General features: G+C 30.2%; 1 protein-coding gene and 1 long non-coding RNA gene across 2 annotated transcripts in view; one reads left to right on the forward strand and one right to left on the reverse strand.

Moving 5' to 3' along the window:
• Positions 1-7,508, forward strand: part of LOC136979134 (uncharacterized) — a 28,739-nt gene extending 21,231 nt beyond the window's left edge. Inside the window, exons 3-4 of the long non-coding RNA XR_010881346.1 lie at positions 7,209-7,329; positions 7,362-7,508. This is a non-coding gene — a long non-coding RNA (uncharacterized lncRNA). The remainder of the gene's footprint in view (positions 1-7,208; positions 7,330-7,361) is intronic.
• LOC136979128 (protein FAM98A-like) overlaps positions 1-13,540 on the reverse strand; it is a 31,540-nt gene extending 18,000 nt beyond the window's left edge. Inside the window, exons 1-2 of the mRNA XM_067275055.1 lie at positions 13,384-13,540; positions 2,908-3,053 (exon numbers count right to left, since the gene is read on the reverse strand). Of these exons, the coding sequence (XP_067131156.1) occupies positions 2,908-3,053; positions 13,384-13,421 (184 nt within the window). The 5' untranslated portion in view covers positions 13,422-13,540. The remainder of the gene's footprint in view (positions 1-2,907; positions 3,054-13,383) is intronic.
• Between the last annotated feature and the right edge of the window lie 3,635 nt (positions 13,541-17,175).

A 17,175-nucleotide genomic window follows, 5' to 3' on the forward strand; every position in this document is an offset into this window, starting at 1 on the left:
CAATATGTATAGTATCAATAATTTTAAGTGTATATATATAATATTGACGTATATTGTAATATATATATATATTTATTAATTACAATGAAATATATAATATTTTCAGTAGTTTTTATATTAAATTGTTTTGAAAACATATTCACTTCTGGCACATTTATTATAAATCTTGATAGGAGTAATTGAAGATTAATTTGTTCAACTATAGACAGTCTTCAGCTTACATAGTTAATCTGTTCCAAAGGTTTCCACACACATTGAAAATTGCATAGGTTTTATGTTGCTTAACTATGATGTATTTTTAATGTATATATATATATGTTTGTTTGTTTTCAAAGGATAATTAAAGCCAAACAGATTTTGCTATAAAAAAGATATTGAGAATATAAGTTTATATTTCCTCAAAACTTTCACCCTGTACTATGTATTTCAAATTTGTGTTTAACAGATGGTTTTGTTTAATTGTAAGTCGAAGTATCATAAGTGTGTATTTACGAAACCATAAATCTGCATAAATCAGACATTATAATTTTTCTTATGTTTTTTGGAGACACATTCTACTGTCAATACACAATGACAATGAAACTGGAAAAATTCTAAGTTTAAAAAATTAATAATTGTTGATATAATACAATGTCACTTCATGCCAATGTTTATTATATGATTATAACACTCGCGTGTTGTGACGTTACAGGAGTGGAGTCTTAGAGAACGAACTCGTCTACTAGCACTTTCTTTTGAAAGTGCTAGTGGACGAGTTCATTCTCTAAGACTTCACTCCTGTAACGCCATAACATGTAAGCATTACAATCATATTTAATAATCGTTTTTAACAATAAATAATATTTATACAATTGTCTATTTCCTTTCTTCTTACAATAGAAAAGAAAAAAAAAACAAGTAAGATTAGACAGCAATTTTTCTTAAAAATTGGAGACCTAATCTTAATTTGAAAGAAGAGCTAATCAATACAGCAAAATGAATACCAAAAAATATTATCTATAAAATATTAAATTTAAATATAGCTAAAAAAAAGGGAGAGAGAGAGATCCTGTTTCCATATCATGAAGGCATGTAGAATGTTGTATCGATAGCTGTGAAACAGCTAACAATGCAACATTCTACACACCTTCATGATGTGGAAACAAGTATCAATACAACAGGATCTGGATGATACAAAATTGTCTACATTTTTCACAGAATCTCACAATTAAAATTAATTTGTGCAAAATAAATGCAATTTTATAAAAAGACTTCATTATTTCAAACTCAAATTTGTGTGTTTCAATAAACAAAAAAATCTCGGATAAAAATACCATGGATGCTCGACCTGCCAGGAATTCTCATAAAATAATTTAAATTTTAAAATTAAATGCTGTTTAATATAAATTAAGGTTTGTGCAGATAAGATACAGCTTAAAAAGATATTTAATTTTTTAACGAGTGGTAATTTTATTACTTAAGTCTAATTTTCAGACTTACTCTGAATAATTTATTGAAAATAAAGTAATTTAAATGTGTTTTCCTAAAAATAAAAAAATAAAAAATGGTTTGTTCATCTACTGATCAAAATTTTCCTCTAGTAAGAGAGAGAAATTCTGTATAATATAAGAGAAATGAACACTAATCTGGAGTATAGAATGAATGGACTGAAATGAGATTTTTTTGTTTGTTGAAACACACAAATTTGAGTTTTGAAATAATGGAGTTACTTCAGAGATTTGCAAATTTCATCTTTCACAATTCATTAATAATCTCCAAATACATGCAACATAAATATGATTTTAAATCAAAATTACATTTGGAAATTAAAGTATTTCAACAACATTTGGGTTAATCACACAACAGATGGCACTACACAACTTTGTAAATTATGAATATGGGGAAAGTTTTGTATAAACTCTTGTCAACATTTTTTGTATAAATAATACATATCTGAAGTGCTAAACTGTATTGAAGATTACTTGTAAATAAAAAAATAATTCACAAAGACTAGGTTTAGAAGTATACTAAGTATAATTATCATCATCAAAATTATTGGTCTAAATATATAAAATTACTTGCCCTGACTGACTGGGTGATTGATTCATCATTGCCCAGAGCAAACTGCTGAACCTAGAGGTGAAATTTGGTACACAGTTAGGGTACGACATGAAAACGCACACTAAGAAGGAATTTTTTGAAATTTTCCTCCACAGGGAAGAGGGAAAGGATTAAGGCTTAACCTGAAGAACGTCTTCTACTGTACTATTTTAGAAGCGATTTTTTGTTTTCAACTACGTTTAGTCTTCATTGAGCACTTAGGTGTATTAAATTGATAACATTTCAGACATTGTTATAAATATTTTTATATATTTCGATTTTTTAACCAAATGTTCAAACCCTTTTAAATTCAAAACTGTTATTACATATTGGTTCGATTATAGAACGATTGTAAACGTTCCAGAAAACTGATCAAATTGAAAACAGTTCATTTCATTCTCAGCAATTCTCATCATTCTCAGCAGTAGGTGTTATATAACAATTACTATGGTTGTTGAAATACTGAATATAAATGGTGTTTACTTGCAAAATCTGCATGGGCAAAGTCACGGGTAATAGCTAGTTATGATATATTTTTGATTTACTTCAGAATTAGTTAATAAGTTTCTAAATAACTAAAAATGAAAGGCAATATTACTCTTTTAAGTTTAGTAACCAGATAAGTTTATAATTAAATTGATAAGTTTAGAATTGTCTAAAATAAATAACTAAGAATGGAAATCAAACTTATAACTCCTAAGTATTATGTTGCTATGTTACTATGCACCAAACTAAATTTCTTCCAGACTATTACTTATCGCAATGTTGAACTGATTATATATTTCAAAATATTTGAACTTTAAGAAGATATACACATTGTATACATACTTGTTATTGCATTGACGCAGCCTTCTAACTTGATAACAACTTGTAATTCTTTTGATAACCATTCAACAATTCTTGTAAACTCAACACTCTTAGGACCTTCTTGTATTGCTTTTGTAAAACCATTAGGATCCAATGAACCTGGATAACTAAAATTATAATTTAAGATTATTAGTAAGTAAACAATAAATTGTAATAAGCTTACGTAACATCCTGTATATAATTTCAAAAAATAAACGCTAGAGTCAAAATTAAAAGTTATAAGTTTCATTTCTTAAAATTTAGTTAATTTTTTTTTTTACTTTTTATTTTACATTATTAATTTATTCCAATATTGAAATAAATAAAACAAGTTACATAATAATTATAAAATATAATGAAAATAAAGATATTTTGTTTTGACTTTTGACTAAGATCTCCATTCTTTGTTAATCAGAAACTGTACCAGTATAATAAGTCCTATTAATAAACAAGATCCAGTAGACAGTATATACACAGAAATGTAAAACAGTAAGGACATAGAGGTAAAAAGAAATAAAGAAAGGGACACTTCAAATCAATATAATACTGGTAAAAGCTGCTGTAATTACAGTTTTTCCACATTAAATTATTTTAATATCAAAAATAAAATAAAAATTACAAAAAACTCTTTCCGGTAATGTATGTACTTGTGTACTTAACAATTATCTTAATCTAATCAAACAGAAGAATTTATGTTATGACTGACTGATGAGATGAATGACAACTTGTCTTAGTTTATCTATATAGAATGAATTGAAAGCAATTGCAATAAGCTGAAGAAATGATAAAAGAAAGCAAAAGATTAGTACTAATTAGCATCAAAACTGAAATTTGTTACAAAATATATCTATACACCTTAAATTTCTAACAATAAACAGCTTTAATAGCACACACTAAAGATTTTGGTCATCTTAAATAAGTGGTTCTCAAGTCATCAATCCACAAACCAAATCACAGATGGATTATGAAACACCTCTCCATTGTCTAATTGTGGATTACATATCCTGAGGAGAAGATATGTAAAGTGATACAGGACAAGAAGTGGCCAGGTGACCAATTCCATATATGATTATTAAAACAGATCATTATGGAATACAGTAGATCCCCCTATAACATGATAGATATGTTCCGTGTTATATGAATCCGTGCTGTACGAGTCACTTAAATACATGAGCCAATCACAGCCCGGCACGTGTGCAGTTTAGGGGCTACGACTGTTTGAAAGGTTTTCTTCCATAAAATTAATCGATTCTAGATTAATTTGACTCAACATTTCCAAATCATGTATAATTTTTTGGGAATAATCCATATAAACTATGCTATAAACAAAAATTTGTAGGATTACTTACCGAGTGTGCACTGTTTGACGACACCATTGCTTAAGCTTGTTTTCATCGTGGAGCGGCTCATCGAGCGGTGGGCGCGTGTTTCCTGACAAGTTATTTTTCTGTGAAAAATTCGATGAACTTTGGAAACATCATTAATATAAATATAATTTTTATGACCGTTAAATAATAAATGGTTTTTTAGTAGGTCTGCTGCTCGTTTAAACTCAACGGTTTGTACAATATCCGCTATTGGTCCAGATTCGACCAATCCTGTCGCGACACGAGTCTGCGATGACATTTTACCGTGTTATACGAGTCTCTTAGCATGTTATACGAACACAATCGCAATTTTTTCGCCGTGTTATAGGGGGGTCTACTGTATATATTTATAAAATATGCATTATTTCTTACACATTTTATATACAATGTTTTATTTTGTAGTTTTGATTCACTTGATGATGGTAATTTAAAAATGACTGAAAACATTAGTTTATGGTATTAAAGTTGCACGTTTGTTGCTGGAAGTTAAAGGTGTGTGAATATATTTTGAAAGATTGCCATTATATTATATATAAACATAGCTTTTAAGATTGAATTATTTAAAGATTCCATCTTAAAAACTAAATAAATACGTACAGATTCATTTACTTTTAAAAATAGTTTATTAGTAACAAGCAATTATTTATTGTGACATCGTCACAATGCAAAACTGCAATTTTTAATCATATTTTTTTAATCAATTTAAATTAAAATATAGGCTCTCCATTTCAAATTAGTTGTATCTTGCCCCTGTACATCATACTTTTCCTGTTAGCAAATAGAGTCATGCCAGTCATCTACCTAATTTCTTTCAGGAGAAAATTTTTAAACTGAAATAACACGACTTCTGGTTTGCATCAGAAGTTTGTATATAGTCAATCGGGATCTCCTGCTCCTAATCTTTCCATATGTGGTCTCAGATTTCATCTATCTAACTCCATTCTTGAGATTAAGGAAAGATGGACAAACAGACGGACGACAGTGGGAATTTATAGATCTACAACTTTTTCAAACTGCAGCCCAATAATCATAAACTTTACTTTTACATGAACAGCTGCTATATATGATATACAACTTGAACGTTGCATACCATGTATAAAAATATTAAATAGCATTTATAACAACTTATGTTTTTCTATATTCCGATCAACTAAAATAAATATTGATGTATTTCAATAATAGCTATCGTCATTATTATGTTGCTAAATTAATTAAAATTAAGTTATATTTTCTTGCAGATATCAAGTCGTGTAAGATGAAAGCAATTTAATTTTTTTTATTTGATAAAAACATATGTCAAAATTTTATACAAATGTGTCTACATATATTTTTATATTCATCTGTTTTATTATAAATAGCCATTAAGAAAACATAACAAATTATTACATTAAAAGTCATTAAATATAGAAAACAGGAAATTAATTATTTATACATAATCTGTTTAAATAGAAGATAATTTAATCAGAAACTTCATTATCAATTTTTGCATTTATAAGCACTTCGTTACATTTTTAATACTATAAATCATAATGTTAGATCTAATGAAATATTTTTTTAAATGAGTAATGACTCCAACTAAATGCTTTTACTCTAATTTTCATAATTCTGATAAAAGAAATTAGTAAAAATTACTGACAGACTTCTACATAAAATTCTATTTTGTAAATTTATTAGTAATTTAGAAATTATTGCTATATTTTTTATTAAAAGCTAAGACTGATTATCATTGATCAATTGAATGATGATGATCAAGCAATTCATTCATAATTTCATCAATTTCATCTAAGCTAAAAAATAGATTAGATAAAATTGATGAAATTATGAATGAATTGATTGATCACCACCACCATTATCTAATTGATCAGTGATAATTAATCATTGTGTTGCTTTTGGTTTGTTGAAAAACTACAGACATGATAAATTTGTGAAATTTGATATAGTTAGAATGATAAAAGTAAAGAAAAGACGTAAGAATATGAAATGGAACGCTAAAAACAAATTTAACTGTATTCCTTTCTACTTTTCTATATTCTAATTGACAAAGCTTTAGTAATAAAGACTTTCACTTGTATTTTTTTAGGTTTTTCTTCATTTTTATTGTTGACGCTGTTAAATTTCGTAAATTTATCAGACAATTGATCAGTGATAATAGCAGGATCAAATATTACTGTCAGAAAGTGAAATTCAATTATAAAATAGGAAAGTTTCTAACAATTGGTTTTAATTGGTCTAAATTTAGAAAAGTAAGCTTACATTATCTATATTTATATAAACTTTATATATTTACAATTGTTATAGAATAATAATAATATTTATAAATTATTATTTTTTGTTGATTCACTACAGGTAGTACATTTGAGACAGTCAAAAATTTATTATTTTGCCAAATGTCTTTGTTTTTCATATTTAAATATCTGGAATATTTACCACATTATAAATTTTGGCACGATAGCAATGTGTGAATCTGCTGATACAATAAATAGTTTAAACATCTGTCAGCCAATAGAGTCAATCTATTTATAATTTCTACAAGTTACGAAGTCAGTCTTCCATGCAAATTTTGTTTTCAAAACTATTCTTTTTTACAAGAAATAGTCTTTTGATATAATTAAAAAGCTGAATTGATTATAAACTTTAAGGAAGACTGTTAAAATTACTTTTTATTTCATCATTTTATTGTAATTAATTACTGTATATAATGTTGAGAGGAGAAGCTGGAGTTTTCTCTTGGAACCAGAGAAAACTTAGGGGCCCAAAGTGTTCCTATCCCTATAAAATTAATGATATTTTTACTAACAGAAAATAATCTTATGATTGACTTTTATTCTAAGTAAAAAATAATACTACTGTATGATTAAAAAATTAGCATACATTTGTTAAATTTTCTAAAACTTTTATTTCATAACTTATTTTCAGTTATATCATTTGCCACAAGAGGAAATATGTGGCCCACTGGAAGCCTACAAAGTTCCTTGTGGTCCACATTCAGAAAAGGTTGTTCATCACTAATTTAAAGCACATGGGAAGGTGTGTGTAGGTTACATAAAATTCTATGGCATTTTATATAAGGGATTTGAGCACTTGTAAATTTTAGTATCTGCAAATGGTCCTAGAATCAATTCTTGTGGATATCAAAAGCTGACTACTAAATGGTGTAATGTTACTTTCCATTTACCAGGGTCAAAGAAACTTGAATTGTATGGTCATTATGTTGACAACGTGACCTAAGATTATCGTAAAAAAGTTATAGCCTAGGCAGAGAAAAAATTTTAAGCCATGGTCACATCTATATAACAATGTTATGGATGGCATTTTGTTCGGTTTCATTATGAACTGTAGCCTATACCTATAACCTATTTTTTTAAACAGAGACAAACATTTTGACACACATTATTTTGTGCCATACAAGTTTTGCACAGCATTTAACAAATCACTGTTTGTGTTCATTGATAGTGATCGCTCTGCATCTCTGCCATCATGGATGTGTGCTGCTGTTTGTAGTCATTTGGGAATGATGGTGAAAGAAAGAAAATGATAGCAGTGTCCATACTATCAATAGTATTGTGATGAAAGGATCTATAATTTTAAACTATGCATTTTTAGAGACAAAAGTTAAAAGACGTGACCCAATTGTAAAATTTAACCATAAAATGGATTGTCTGGCCGGCAGAGCATTCAAAGTAGCCACGAAAAAATTAGAATGCCAACTTACACTAAAAAAAACTTTGAGATGACACATCACCTTGTGCATTAATATGCAGTTTTACAACTTATAAAATTTTTATTCATAAAACACATAAGGGACACTGAAACGAAACTATCTGAGCCAAGGAAGACGCCATGTTGTTTTCCACTGTAAACTACTACCAGCCGTTCTTGTCATCTGACTACATGTATTCTGGCAGCAATATAGAAACGTGTTTCACAAGAACTTTTAAATGGATCCTGCACGTGTGGAGTTACACGAAGAATAAAAAGAACACACCCTTTGTCTAGTGAACATGCTGCAGCTGCTTAAAAGTATCCTTACCTGTATTACCCGAAAACACACTTCATACTGTGTCATCCTTTAATGGTTCATTGAAAAACCAATAAGAAAGAACAGTGGCAAACCATTTTCTGAACCTTTGAGTGATGTTAAATGTCAATGCTGCAAGTCTTCTACTATGCCCAAGCTGGTTTATCAAGTGGTAACAACATGTTTACAATGTTGTTACATAGATGTGGACATAGTTTTAAATCCACCTCTGATTGTTGCATATAAATCAGTAAGAAGTTTCTGGTCACTTTTTCAACAAAAGAGATTTAATATAAAATTTTAAACACAAAATGCACTATGAATGACAATAGTCTTCCACACAAGAAAATGCATCACAGATAGGTACAACTAATGCAATGAAAATTAGATTTAGAAAATAAATTAAATTTAGAAAATTAGTATTGGAAACAGTTTCTTCTATATTCATTCTCCCATTAAAATATTCTCCCTTAAAATATTTTTCAAAACTTAATGGCTTCATTATATATTACTGTAGAATTCCATCACAACAAACATTAAGAACTGTATTTAAACTGACTTAATACTAAACAATGTGAAGTATTTTTCTTCAAGAATCAATAATAAAAACATAATTATGTAAATATTTAAATAATAACGACCATACAAACAATTTTGATCTATTTAAGTCTTTTATCCTTTTTAAAATCCCAGCCAGAAACAGATGGGAAACAGCTTGATGATAAAATACAATTCATTAAAATAACTGATGATATGACATTAAAAACACTTGACGCTGCTGTGTGTAGTTGATACAGGATCCTACAATAAAAAGTAGGTATATTCAAGTATATTCAGTATGTGTTTTTAATGTCATATCATCAGTTATTTTAATGAATTGTATTTTATCTTCAAGCTGTTTCCCATCCATCTCTGGCTGGAATTTTAAAAAGGATAAAAGACTTAAATAGATCAAAATTGTTTGTAGGTTGTTATTATTTATTTTATTACCTTATTATTAGATTAAATAAACACTGAATGCTAATTTTCAGTTTCAGATAAACAGATTTGTTATCATATTTGAAAACACAGATTGTAGTAATCTTATTTTAATCAAGTTACTTTCAATTTTTTATGTGATAAAAATAATACAAATAAAAAAAAGCAAATATTAATTCAGTATTTTGATTATTCAAAACCGAAAGTAATTTAATAGTTAGATTTTTAAAGAGCTGAAGCTTGCTAACTTTTCTACTTAAAATATTTTCAAAACTTAATGGTGCCATTATATATTACTGTAAACAAATATATAAATATAAATACAGATAAAGTATTATGAGATAATATAGTACAATATAAAATCTCAAAAACATTTATTGAATAAGCTGGTACAGTACATATGCAAAGTACGGTACATAATATTCAAGTTTATATGTAAAAAAAAAATATGAATTTTGGAAAAGTTATTAAAATTTTATATAATAATTTTGCAATTTGATAAATTCAAATATTTTCATTAATAAAATAAAATCCACTTATTTTAACCATGTTTTTGTTATTAATCATTTAATGTTATTAAAATTAGAAAGTCTCAAAACATACAAGCTAAAATACACTTATAAAAACTGCTTGTAATCAGTGTTTCAATCATCATCATCTTTAGTAAACAGACACTTTAATTCCCAAAACAGTGAATTAAATCTTAATTCATTGATTCAGTAATTAAAGTATCTGTTTCCATCCAATAAATTAAGGTTTAAATTGAGTCATAGATTAGGTCTAATAGGCATTGCTAAGTTTTTTTTTCATGTAACAGGCCTCAATATATAGTTAATAGGCATACCAGGTGATAACAGTTACAGCAATTCAGTTGAAGCTTGCATTTCCATTTGGAAACAACTGATATTGCACAATCATTATCAATTTTAACCACTGCTATCAATTTTAAACATTGATTTTTTTAATCATTATTTGCTCACATGACAGTAGTTTATTGTAAATTGCTGGCATTTGTTGCTTCAATTACTGGTGTATGTCGGATGAATTAATTAATAATAATAATGATTATAATTAATAAAAATTGAATTTATATATATTTATTAATTGTTTTAACATTTCCTTTCCATGATTAATGTCAGAGTCAATAAAAACTGAATTTTCACTAACTGTAATGTTATTTAGGTATTTCAAATAAGCAGAATCTATTTGTCATTCTATTCAAATGCAACTGTTGTTTCATTTGTAAGTTTTTCCTAAGGAAGGTCAGTAAAATATGGCCAAAAATATTTGAAGTTATAATGATTAATTTTTCTATTCTGCATCACATTTCTCGGTATTTGTAAACAGAATCTACAGTATTTCTATTCAAATTTTATTAAACTTCAATAAAAATGCTTATGACAACAAATTTTGATAAATGTATGAATTAATATATTGAATGCATTTTGTTGTATACATAATTCATAACAAATTTAAAACAACCAATTCTATGAATTACTGACTTGCTAGAAAAGTTATTAAATCAATTATAATTAAGTAGTAAACAACTTCACATTATATATTAACAATTAAATAATGCCAGATTCATTAGGACAAACTTGACTAATTAGTCAGATGAATCTGGTGTTATCATTTGAGGATCAATAATAACTAGGTTTAGAAGGTTTAGATCTGTCTGTCATTACCGTGGTCTAACTGCCAGCTAGTAGGCAGAGGTGGTAAGGCATTAGCCTACCACTCTGGGTTCAAATCTAGAGTCAATAAACTCCAGAAATTTTTTGAAAAGTGGTCTGTCTCAAATATGTCAAGCCCCATACATCACCACCTGGATGTCCCATTGTATGCATGGCTGAATCCACAATGAGAAAAGAGTCCTCTTAGTGCTCACAGGGCAGAAAGAGTAAAAACAAAAATCTACCCTAGTCTAACCTATGTCATCTGACACAAACAATATTAATCAACAGTAATTAAAAGGATTAACTAGCATAAAAAGTAGTCAAACTCAAGGTTTCAATTAGACCAGGGGCCGTATTCTGGACACCGTCTCTCACAAGCCAGTCGCTGACTGGCTAATCAAAATGATTAGCCAATCAGTGACCAGCTTGTGAGAGACGAGAGACTAGAGATGGTGACCAGAATATGACCCCTGATTTCTTTAACTGGCCCATTAAGTTCTTTATTCATTTGATCATGAAATTTAAATCTTTCTTTGAATGAATGTATAAAATAACCGAAGCATAGATTTTGTAATATTAATTTTCTGTTTATGTATTAAAAACAAAAAATTATGTTAACTTAATATAAAAAATAACACTGCCAGATACTGGGTGACAATTTTCAACAACTATAGAGTAAGCAGTAGTCTGATCTTTTACCATCTCATGCTTTACGTCACAAATTAGATAATTTGTGACATAAAGCATGCTTATGTACAAAATAATCTATTTTATGAATTTTTTCCTATACCAATGATTTATTTTGTACACAATTCAAGTCTGCCTTAAATATATTCTATATGGATAATACTTGAGATAAGCATGCATATTGATCTCTTAATTTCCATTTATTTTAGTGGAAATATGAAACTTCATTCTTCACTGGTAAACTGACCATACTTTGATCAGACTTCCTCATAACAAATTAAAACAGCCTTACAGCTCATACTGTCACTGTCTCACATCACTTAACTAATATGCAGTTTTATTAGAAAACTGACTGTTATTATTCTACAACAAGCAACAGAATTATATTTAATTACTGAAAAAATAATAACAGTAGTTAACATAAGGCACTAGCAAATTTTGGCTACATATCTAACCATAAATATATATATTGCATGCAGGCTCGACCTACAACGAGTTAGCCAGCCAGAGTGCAAATGGAAACGACACTCAGATCCATACTACCCGTTCTAAATTACACCAGTATGAATCAATGTCAAATTCTGAACTTCCATCAACACCTTACCACACGGTTATCAGATGATGACTATATTCCAAAAAAATTATTTGCAGTACACAAATTATACAAAATACGGGATGGACATAAAGTCTGGACACGGGCAAATATATTTATTTTTAACGAACAAATTTTCAACACGGTTTCCACAGTAAGAAGCGAACTCTGAACAAGGAATTTGTCATCCCTCCAGAGTTACGGACCCCCTATACGAGCAAAAAAGTCGAAAGAGCCACAACCATACGGGCAACCCCTTGCATGATATTAGCCTCGAAAGGTCAGTTTTCATCCAAACCAGTACAGTGCCCATTCTTTGGGCTCCACGTCGGTCGAGACAGACGACGGCAAGCCTCGACCTACGCTCCACACACAGTTGCGTGCTTCGGCAGGAGCAACGGCAAGCACCTCGGCCTTACACCCACCATAGCTATATAACATCAAGTACTCCATAAACAATCAAGCAGGCTACTTAAAGCAGGCATAATTGCATGGACTAAATAGTTAAATGCAATAGTCTTAGCAGAGCAGCAACCAGGAATTAGGCCAATTTTCAGGTGTATCTCAAGAAGGATCACACATGGAAATATGGGACATTTGCTCCAACGAGTACAGTCTACAGTTCTGATCGGGTTCGAACCATCTCATTCGAGAGCATAATGGTACCATTTCCATCACCAGCAATGTACATTTCAACACACCATAAAACCGACCCAAACACAACGCAGTATCTTCATCAATTGTAGTACACTCATTAATACATTACTTTGGACAATTAATATCAGAATTTTTACAGAATAATCCCTCTCTTCAGCTTACACTAGAAGTAATTAAAGGGATTAAAATCAGGTAAGAGATCCATTCCACAGTCCTTCAACCCCATTTGGGAAATTTCGTTCAATCCACTTCTTACCACTGCCTGTGTTTAGACTTACGCCAACCCCGCAGAATATACGTAACTAATTTTAATTAACAAATATTTATTATTTAATATTGCTTCCAGTTTATATTAATCACATGACTAGCGGAATTCGATAAATACGGAGATTTAAAAAGAAAACAGACGATAGTTGTTACAGGATGCCGAATCAAAGTAAAATAAAATTATAGTTTAGCCTTTACCAATTTAAAATATCTCACCCTAAATCCTCTAAACAATCCAAAATATCGTTTTCCATTGCGATCAGTTATTATTATTATTATTTTTTTTTTTTTTGAATGAAGAGGATGGAATCCCTAAAAACGCCAAACGATATCTGACAACCTGGAAGAACACGTGATAACGTAATTGCGAACTTTGGACGACAGAGGGAGAATAGAAAAATTCTTTTAAAATATAAAATGTCGGATTATTATTTTTATTTTTAAATTTAGTTTATTTTCTACTGTGTTAAAAGAATTCATTTTTTTCACGTTGTACAATTTTACCGACCGTAATATAATTATCAATTTGTATCGTAATTTACAAACAGATTGCAATAATAAATTGGAGAGTACCGTAATCTTTGATTATAATATAATTTTACCATTTTAGATTATTTTTTTAATTTGGTATAAATTCCACAAGAAAAGTATTTTAATTGAAGAGAAGCCGGCGAGCTTCTTCGGTAGCCACTCAAATCGACAAATGACCGAAACGCATCTTGCCGAGTTATGACTCCAACGAAATTTTGCGCCAGAACTAATAAAATGGCGTATTGTAACGAAGATGGATTTTAAAGTTCGACTTAGAACGGGAGATTTTAAAGATTTTCGTATTTCGTATTTCAAAGATTATTTAGAACGGGAGAGTTCAAAGACGCGCGAACTCTTTTGCCGGATTTTTTAATACCCATCTTTTTCCTATTTCTCTGGAAAATTTCACCTTGTATATCTTTTTTTTTTCTTTTTTTTGTAACTCTTTCCGCCCAGTGGGCACTAAGAGGGCCTCTTATAGCAAGCCCATTATGGGTTCGGCCAGGCCCACAATGGGACGGCCGGGTGGTGAGGGACGGGGACCGACATATCCGGACGGACCACCCCCCGAAAAATTCCTGGGGATTTCTCGACCCGTCCGGATTCGATCCCGGGTCCCCCAGGGCGGTAGGCTGCTAACCTTGATCGCTCGGCCATCCGGCCACACCTTGTATATCTTAACGTGTTGTACCTTGCTCAGAAATTCTTTTCAAAACAAAACAATTAATAGCGACAATATATTGGGTTTCGGATTCCCATTATAAATCTATGGAAAAAATTCCAATTAAGCAACAAAGCCTCCCATGGTCGAGAGTGTAAGGTTACATATTTCGGTCACTTACGATTATAATTTGTAGAAATTTTTACTCGATTTCAGGAGAAGGAAAATACCCCGTTTGTCACCTCTGCAGACGCTCGAGCTCTGATTATCGAAAATTTTCGTGAGTAGAGTGCGTGGACATGTCGGGTTCCATCCCTCTCCATCCACTTACCTCATTGCGGAGAGTGCAGTCTTAATCAAGCCTGTCGTGCATATGAAAAAACTTCCGTAGTGACCACAGGGTGGGAAAAGTTTTGAAAAGAAGCAGTCATTACTCAATTAACTAATGAAGTTTAAAACTTCTGAGCAAATATTTTCGACTATCTTTGACCGTTCTGGACATTTTCCATCAGTTTTTAGATGCCCTTTTCTAAACTCTTTCCGGCTGTGTGCACTAAGAGGCCCTTTCCAAAAAGCCCGTTATGGGTTCGGCTAGGCCGACATTGTGGTGATCGGATGGCCAGAAACAGGGCCTGACATATCCGAAATGAACCAATTCACAAAATATGCCTGAGGGTTTTTTGACCCGTTCGGGTCCCCGAGAGCGGTGGACTGCCATCTTAAAAGATTAGAAGATTGAATTATTAAATATTTTGTATCCGAAGCAAGCAGGTTTTCGACCTGGCCGATATTGCCAGGATCAAACATTTGTATTAAATGCATTAGTACAATTGAAATTGCAAAAAAAGAGAGGAATACTTTATACTGTTTTTGTAGACTTTAACGATATCAAAAGCAGATCGAATCGTAAAGTTTTGTGGTTTAGAAACCATATCTATTAGAAAGAATGGGTATGAATAAACGGTTTCTTAGCCTTATAATTGATATATACTCCAAAGCCACTGCAAGAGTAAAGATTTTAGCCGAAACGACCGATTCATTTGGTATTGACATTGGAGTTTTGCAGGAGATTCTGAGCTCACTGCTTTTTATTTACATGTTATATGTTAATGGTTTGATAGTGCAACTTGCTAAATCTGACCTACCTGGGATTTCTCTCTCTGATCAAGTCAAGTTACATGTATCAATGCTGATGACAATGTAATCCTTGCTGATTCTCCAATGTTACAAAGTAAAATTCTGGAGAAATTTTGCTATGACTTTTATTTTTGAAACATTTATAGTCAATCCATAGTGATAATGTTAAAGAAGTGTGGTAGATGATCACTCGGGAAGAATGGTTTTTTAATAATCAGCCTTTTCAATTGTTTCAAATTATATATACTAGGGAGTATTATTAGCCTGTAAAAACTGTCCAGAAAACTTTTGTCTTCTGGACAGTTTTTACAGGCTAATAATTGTAGTATTTGTAAGGATAAAATGGCATGGGTTCAATATGGCCTATTCTTTCAAAAGCTAAAATTAATTCTACTTATATGTATATAAAATTATTTTACTCAATGATTTCATGTGTACTACTTTATGCTGATCCTGTATGGGCAATTACTTGTGATGATATAAAGCACGAACAATTTCTGTTTTATCTTAGAAGAATTTTTATGTTATACCATAAAATTCCAGTTTATATGTTGCAATTATTTTGGTTTTTCTAGAATATCGGTATTAATAATAAAAGCAATAGTTTCTTTCTGGATTAGACTGTTGAAATAGTCGATCATGATAACAGTTATATTAAAATAGTGTATAACAAACTGTATAAATTATGTTTAATGATGGATAATCATACATATAACTGGACATTGGCATTGAAAATTCTGTTAGATGGACACAGATTTTCATTTCTATGGTGGTCTCAAGATCCTCATTTGATCAATAGTTATTAAACATTAATTATAAAAGTGTGTTGCGAGCATACGAAAAGATTAGTCTTTGTTGAAAAGAACAAGCATTTTAAATTATATCGTATTTTTATAAAAACTTTTGTCTGCGAGTCCCTCTTGAGATACGACATGTAATAGTCAATAGATGAAAAGTGCAAAATGTAGTGATAGTCTGCATTACGTTGTGTCACGCCATAGCCAATTGACTAATATGTTAAAATTTTAAAAATGAACTATTTTATAATTACTCAACATTTTTAAGAAAACCGCCAAAGGGGCCATTAGCAGACGGTCAGTTCTAAAAAAAAAAGCTATTAAACGTATGCAGACTCCTATGTTGTTTGGTAACCCAGTGTCGCCGTTCTCTCTGGTTGTAAATCTAGGTGACAAAATGCCGATTAGATAAGTCCAAAACCGTTCAAATTTATTCAAAATTGAAGGGGTCCATAACACTCATCATGGACACTAAATATGTTAAATTTCATCCAAATCAGTTCATTGCTCTTTGAGATATAAAGATTCAAACTTAGCATCTTAATAACATTACACCTATGGCTGAGGTCAATGATAATTCAAAATATAAATTCTTAATGAAGTAAACTTTCTTGAAAATCAAAATGCCCAAATGACGACTCGAATAAATGAATCAATATTTATCGGACTGCGGTACCTTTTTCTCATTATTCATAAAGGTCCATAACATATATCAATACATGCAAGTACTTTCAACACTATCAGACAGAAGATTTTTGTCGAAATGAAGCATCCAACTAAGGTTTTAAATAAGAGAACAAACGTTTTTTAAACTTTCATTTTACCTGCGTACACAATTATATTGATAAATTAATCTAAAAATGCTCAACTTCGATAAATATC

Source organism: Centruroides vittatus, unplaced genomic scaffold (assembly GCF_030686945.1).
Source record: "Centruroides vittatus isolate TY-2023 unplaced genomic scaffold, ASM3068694v2 contig_579, whole genome shotgun sequence".
NCBI classification, from domain to species: Eukaryota; Metazoa; Arthropoda; class Arachnida; order Scorpiones; family Buthidae; genus Centruroides; species Centruroides vittatus.